The sequence below is a fragment of the Saccoglossus kowalevskii genome, chromosome 4 (genome assembly GCF_978046115.1).
Source record: "Saccoglossus kowalevskii chromosome 4, keSacKowa6.1, whole genome shotgun sequence".
In the NCBI taxonomy this organism is placed as follows: Eukaryota; Metazoa; Hemichordata; class Enteropneusta; family Harrimaniidae; genus Saccoglossus; species Saccoglossus kowalevskii.
The window spans coordinates 26,260,144-26,267,910 of record NC_140644.1 but is presented as its reverse complement, the minus strand read 5'-3'; the positions used below and the strand labels follow the sequence as shown (position 1 = coordinate 26,267,910).

The window sequence follows — 7,767 nt, the reverse complement described above, 5'->3', positions numbered from 1 at the left end:
ACTCGTGAAGAGTTAAAGCTGGGGAGTCGTCACCTGCGCATGCCTCAGATGGCCATAGCGTGTCATGGTTTACAAACAGGCGCCTACCCATGAGCCTTTGCGTTATTAGCGTGTTGTATCGTCGCTTGGGACTCAATTCCCGCGCGTGCGCAGGTGACGACCCTCCCGCTTTAAGTTGTCGAGCACGCTAAATAAACAAGTTGATCGGTTGTATAGTTTACCACTGTTTCCTATGGTGAATTCATTCATACCAATATGCTGAGATGATGAATATTTGGTTATCGATGCAGCAACTAATTTGTCAATAATATATTGTGCTACAGTTATGAAAAAGAAATCAAATCAAATCAACATGGACTCGAATTTCTACAATTTTAAAAACTAACATTTATTTAATGTATTTATTTATTTCATAGTACATTTTCTAGTTTGGCAATATACTATTTTCCGTGTACAGCGAGATACCGCGTTATGCGTGAAATCAAACTTGAAAACAGGACAGACAAAGGTCATAGAGTCGGAGTGACGTCAAAAACACCGCGTGGGATTCGACAAACGCGAAAGTATTTTAGGAGTTTTTTCCGCGCGTAATAAGCTATCCACATTTGATGATGGTCAATTTTGAAGAAGTAAAGATATCTCAACGCAATATTCGTAATATTATGATCGGTATTTCAACATTGAGCTATAAAAAGAAACCAGAAATTAAATCTCAGTCATGAATAGCTTCTCCTCAAATTATTGTATAACTTCTCTAGAGTACATTACCAATCCTCACATTTGTGACTTACATACCGTAATGTATAAGTTCTAAAAATAATTAAAACTTCACTTTATTGGAGTAATGTATATTTTTATTACAGTTATGTAAAATGTATTTCAACTGAACAACCCAATAAAATACTATTAAATACAAAAAAAAAACAAAAAAAAAACAGAAATTCAAAATTACAGACGTTCGGTCCACGCCTTTCACGTAATGTAGGGGAAATCACCTATTCAGTGAGGCATAGTGATTTAAATGAGAAAGCCGTTCAGTGTCCGTATTCAATTTAAAATCAGTTGTTTTCAGGGGTTTTGTCTTCCCTAAAACGAAAGAAATTTCACAATTATATCGAAAACGGAAAGTCCTTTATCGTAGTTTTTGAATACTGTTTATTATGAACTTTCCACATTTTGCATGGCCCAGTGACTGATTTTTCAATTAAACAAATATTTCATTTTCCACTTTCATCACATTTACGTCACAGAAGAAGGGGTTAGCCACCGTTAAGTTATAAAACATGTGTCATAATATTTATGCTAAAATGTTTAAGTACAATGAAACATTATGAAATTTTAGTTACATATTTAATAATACAATTTATCCAAAATATCCCAACTTTGTATTTTTATTGCTTTAATATCAGTTTCTTTATTGTATTAGTACTTTCAAATTTTAGGAATAAGTCTTATCATAATATTTCAGAAAGTTTATCATGAATCGCATGGCAATGTACTAGTATTATGTAAAATGGTGGGGCTATTGTTTCATGTCATATCTTTGCCATAGAAACCTATGATAAAACCGTTATAATACTTTTTTTATACTGACAAATTGGCAGCTATCCACTAATTCTCAAAATTAGGCTGGTGACCCGCAACGTTTTTTTTTTTGTGTTAGTATCCGTTTATTGTCTAGGAGTATAATGTATGGCAAAATTAATAAATTCTGGATATTTATGATTAAACACGTTTATGCAAAAGACACATGACGTCATTCAATGTTTGTTTCACCATTTTCCAAATGCAACTACATAGTATGTACAACTACATAGGATATAAATCGCATTGTTCGTTTCATGTTTTCGCCCATGTGTTTCCATCAATACTAATAATTAAGAAATAATTATAAATTAACCATGTGTTCAAAATTTTAAAATGGTAAGTACAATGTTAGTGTAAACTGTGTGCATTACAAGCGTCATATATATGTATAATATAATAATAATAATAGTAATACTAATTATAATAATACTAATAATGCATATATGGGCTGTTTTGTCGGGATGTACCTTACTATCAATTGAACCACTCCACCACCAAAGGGGTTATAGCAAAGCATTCTATTAGAGGGGAATGTCCGAGTGAAATATGGTTTGGTGCGGTGTGATCGTAGTAATGTTGGCGTTCAAGTGATAATAAAATAAATACGTTACCGATACTCGATTATATTATTATTTTATTTCCATTTCTCTAAAGAAATATATATGGTGGTAGCCGTCTTGAAGACGGCTTGAAACTGAATAAAGCGACAAGTTGAGAAACTTTTTTTTTTCAGGTTCCTACAAATCAGGGAAATAGCATTTATTTTATTATCACTTGTACATACTCCAGCTGAATGTAGGTGTGGGTATAGCTCGGTGGCAGGATTTCTGTGCTGTACGTGTATTATAGCTGGTACGTAATATAAAAAATGGCAACCGGCTTAATATTTAAAGATTCCCCCCCCTTGAAAACTGGGGTGTGAAAGCGACCGTGACTGCCACGGCGAAGTGCAGGGAAAAGAAAATTACACGATGACTGTCAATGAACGAAATTGTCAGGTCACTCTAGCCCAGGAATTTCAAATGGTAACCTCTTAAAAAACAATAAGTGAACGCATGATAGCAAAAACTGTTATCTGTTCGATCGGGGTGTTCTGCGTGTTTAATACAGCACTTGGCTTTTGTGTTATAATAAGCTGTGTTCAAATCACATTTCAAACACTAGTAATTTATTGGAGCCATAGTTAGCAACTACCATATCTTCATTAGCTGTGAGGGACAGTGCTGTCGGAGAATCCAGGTCCTCCTCGCTCGCATCACTCACGAGGACATCGATGAAATTGCCATTACTGTCAAATCTTTGTACTCTGTTGTTTCGACAATCGGCCACTAAAATCTCACCGTTGTCGGTGACACGAACACTTCTTGGACGATCAAATTGACCATTTCCTTGGCCGTACTCACCGAACACTTTCAAAATTTTTCCAGAATAATCTGATATCTTCACGTGGTTGGAATCACGATCCGTGGTGTACACTTTTCCACCTTTCGCACAGACCCCCCTAAGCTGGTCGTTGTTTGTATCTAACCCAGAGATGAATTGTCCCTGGTTGTCATAGATACAGCATTGGGATGCGTATGCAACCAAAACACGACCACTCTCATCGACGGTGATTCCACGTGGATGTAAAAACTCATTCTGACTGTCCCCGAACAATCCAAGAAACGATCCACTCTCTGTACTGAATGATTGCACCCGGTCGTTGTAGGGGTCGGTGACCAGTAAACGTTGTTCAGCAACCATGGCGACTTCACACGGGAAATTGAATTTTCCAAGGTCTTCCCCCTTTTCTCCAAATTTCACTTGAGTATTTCCATGGTGATCAAAAACTTCTACGGTATAGCTCTTTCTTCCTGTCACTGCAATTCTGCCGCTCTGATCTATGTCCACGCCGTATGGGCCATCGGTGTCCGTTAGTCCAATTCGGCGGATGCATCTAACTTCCAACATAATGTGAATCGGCCTAAAATAAAACATGCAAAAAATGAGTTATTTTATTTTGTTTCCTTTTAAAATTATTTTCACAATTACTCTCACGCGAATTGAAGAAGTCACGCGAATTGATTACAAAACCGCAAGAGAAATCTTTCTTCTAGAAATCATAAAGCACATTAGTGAGTTCGTGAGAAAAACTGGTTCGTCTTCATCTCAAATCGTTGTTATTTGCTTTCAGTTCCTTTACGCCATTTTGACGTCGCAGAAGCGCTTTGTTTCATATTCTCTGTTTGCGCAGTTATATGCGCAAGTAATTCGCCATTTTCTCGAACCCGCTTTCGAAAGTTCAGTGTTTGGATAAAATAAAATGACTATAGTGAACTATAACTAAGTTAACATGATTGTTTTTGAAACTCAAGATAAAACTGTATTAATCAACCATATAGTTTCCCGAACGTTGTCGGATTCGAGGCGGGCGCGCTTGTCTCAAAGAACAATGTTGTCCGTGACCCCAATTATGTCAACTCATAACTTTGTATAGAAATATGCAATCTATACGTAAAATGGAAAAAAATCTGAAGACTTTTATGAAACTGCATTGATTACTATCTTAACTATGTAACCGGCGTAATGACAAGAGTATCTCAACAAATTTTATTCGTTACCCAATTTTTCTCGCGCTTATGATTTTATACTGCAAAGAGCAAATACACGTACTAAAACAGTTTTCAAGAACTTTCATGAAACTTCATCGATCAACCTCAATATAACGGTATAGGCACACAGCAACACACGTTTCAGTTTTTCGCGAAACATGTTGATGTGACCATAGATCAACAAACCGTTTGTACGTCCACGATACTAAAACAAAAGCAAACATATACTGTTTTCGTGTCGAGTCGAGGGGTGATTTATAGTGGAGTATATAACCATTCGTGTGGACGACAGGGACCGCTGAGTATGTACCTATTATTTAACGGAGTATACAATACATGTAATTGGGCTGACCATTCGCGCGTACTACAGTGGTATCCGGGGTACATCGTCACAGCGCTGGGAGTTAGTGTAGGCTGTCCCTCAGGCTGTCGGTTAAAAACACTGAAAACAACATAGGTGTGACTGCAACGAAAGTTAATTTGTCCGCGCTGAGCAATTTTGAAATGTATTTTATTCAATACGTTATTATTGTATTTGAAGCGTGACGTCAGCCAAGCACGTAATTTTCAAAACGGGAGATGTCAAACATAACAATACCAGAGGCATATGCAACTATAGGGATCGAAGCTATACACAGCTCGTTTCGACGCCGCAGTAAGTACTCGACTGACTATATATGGGTCAGATGGGGCAAGGCGAAATGAGCAAACCTTCCTATATACATCCGTGCGATGTGACGATGTCAGGAGTACGTACATTAAAGCGCGGTGGTCGTCGCGCAGCGCGTATTCGAATTTCACGTAAATAAACAATGTATTTTACACGTGTTGTATATGTCGCTATGAGTCCCATATCGAACAGAGCGTTAAGCGCTACAGACTGTGGACTTATATGACATAGATTATACAATGGTTACTCGGCGCACGCTGTGCAGTTATGTCAAACGGCGCTATCATTCATATGTCACAACTGTGTTTTATTTCACTCGGTGTGTAAGCAACTGTGACAGTACAGCGCATAATGGAAACGAGCTGATATTGGGTGAACAGTCACTGCTAATAATCATAGAAAAAGGGTTGACACTCACCGTATATTTGCTAGGTAGACTGCAAACACTGTCGACACACGGTACGCTACATAGGTCGCCGAACATCAGCGTTGAGCACTACTGGGGTACACCAGAGCTAATAACCCCATACGAAATGAGTATGTTATTTATACATCGATGACACACACTGTAAATCCACTGATACTGCCAATCAGCTCCCCAGTGGTGACTCATTTACGCTGTGTATTTTACGGGACCACATAATATCCGAACGCTGGGTTTTATTAGTTACTCATGAAACCGATTTGACCCTTCGTGGTCAAAGGTCGTCATATACCACTTTCTAACCACTAGTCCATAAAAGATGGGCACCTGTCCGGTAATACAAGATTCGTAGCTCTGACTCAGCGTATGTATGGTAAAATCCCACTGGATATGATTGGATTTCCAACTAGGGTCGGGAATTTATAAACTCAATGGTAAATCCCGGAAACAACAATACACTGGTTTTCCACAAATCACCCCAGGGCGGGAATTGCCGCTCAGGGGTAGAAAATTCGTATCAGTAATTCATTTTCATTTAAAAAGGCGTACTGTTTGTGTACATGTGGCAATGACATTGATTAGGGTTTCACTCTGGCATGGTAATTTTAGGTATGTTAGTGTTTTATTATAGAATAATTACGTATTCGATAACATGAATACTACGAATTGCTTGAAAGCGTACACAATTTAAAGAGTTCATTGAATTGTCAGTGATAGTTTTTTCAGGTTAAGTAGGCATCACAATTTACGTGAAAAAATCGAATTTGTAGTGCGGATCTATGCCTGTAACCTAATATCTGTTTCACAAATTCAATGAAGATGGAAACAATACGTTAAAATATCTCTCCTGAAGCTTTACTGTGGTCTTTAGAGTGTTATGTGAAATATTTTTATGATCTAAATGTTAACATTTCAATTAATGTTTTTAGAACGACCGGGGCCGTTTGTCTGTGTTTGCCTACTTTCGAATGAACATGAATCGCCTGAATAGTGCCCAAGGCAATTTTTCGTATAATAGTCGCAATGCAGCTCTGTGGAGTGCAATTTTCAAACTCCTAGTATCTCACAAATTATAGGGAAAGCTCGGATGAGGCATTGTTCGTGAAAATATCCAATCGTCGGAGACAGGCACTATGATATTCGATTTAACCGACTTCTCGTGCAAATAACAAAAAGTGAAATTCGTCTTCAACAAGATTCAACTCTCAGAAGTCACATATGTTACATTACCATCCACCGACCCCCGTATTCATGCTGTGCACAGAGATTCTAAATGTACACAAAGCTAGTCTGAATATTGGTGTATCAGATTATTGTTATATATGATTGTATTATAACAAATCTGTTGAAATATTGCATGTTAATGACAGAAACAAATTTATAAATGTCGGATTTGCAATTCAGGACATATAACAGGGAAGGATGTCAACTACCCGGGTCGAAAAACTGCTACAAATTTTAGTTTTTGATAAAACTAAACAATAAGCTCAGTTCACCTTCTTTATTAGCTCCTTAGTTAACTGACGGTTACTACCCGTGGTTCGCTGTGACATTCTCAGTATTCGGTGACGAAAGCGAGGCTGTGCATTTAAGCATAGACCCTCCAGTGGAGGGTCTATGATTTAAGAAAGTACGCACAATTATATATTAGCAATCACCTCATAACAGTACAGTACTATAATAGTACATGTAATGAATATGCAGCCTGTGTGGTTGAGTAACCAGAGATCGCTTCTTGGCCACGCTCCAAGAGACTTTGGCTTGCTCCCGCCTTCCACTTGATCCCATGAAAAGTTGGTGCACCATAAAACACGAGGTCGCAAATAAGGCTTGACCTGACAGTTCTGAGCCGTGCCCGCGTTATTTGGTAACTTTACAATGACTATTATCATTAAAGTGCCTACACGGATGGAGGTGGTGGTACTCACCTGGATTTTGGCTGGGATTCAAGTTGCTTCGGAATATCCATCATACGACTACGACTTACTGTGAAGATCTTAGAGTGTGGCTCGTCTTAATCTAAATCCGTGGGCAACAATAAGGAAATAAACACCATTTGTACAACATAGCGCGAAAAATAAAACTTTATGTAAAAACGGGCGGGATGGGATTTTGATTACGCTGGAAATAGCTTCTGTGAGTCTAGACAAAAATACCTACCGGTATTGTGTTTGTACTCAGTCAATGTACTGTATACCAGTGTAAACCAGGAATCACAGAAACACATACGCGAATATTTGAGTTGTTAATTGGATAATGTCGAACTAACGAAGATGTCACAATAAGATTTCTCGATTTATACTACGTTTCAACCACATATTCATATCCGTAACCTGGGATAAAAGTGACCGTAATCGAGTTATGACTTTCTGTGTTCCGAAGCTCGGAAACTTGTGCAACATTTATATTATATGCCGAAACGGTCGGGACCGAGACAGCACGTGCCTAAATAGACTCGATATTGGTCCCGATAGATGCTCTGGACAGACCCGACC

The 7,767-nt window shown here is 38.2% G+C and overlaps 1 protein-coding gene across 1 annotated transcript; it reads right to left on the bottom strand.

Annotated features, from left to right (window-relative positions):
• Window positions 1-363: 363 nt before the first annotated feature.
• Window positions 364-5,371, bottom strand: LOC144356229 (uncharacterized). The gene is made up of 2 exons (XM_085498585.1): window positions 5,267-5,371; window positions 364-3,550 (listed from the first exon to the last, which is right to left on the bottom strand). The coding sequence occupies exon 2, from the start codon at window positions 3,535-3,537 to the stop codon at window positions 2,734-2,736; it is 804 nt and encodes a 267-aa protein (XP_085354711.1). The 5' UTR covers window positions 3,538-3,550; window positions 5,267-5,371; the 3' UTR covers window positions 364-2,733.
• Between the last annotated feature and the right edge of the window lie 2,396 nt (window positions 5,372-7,767).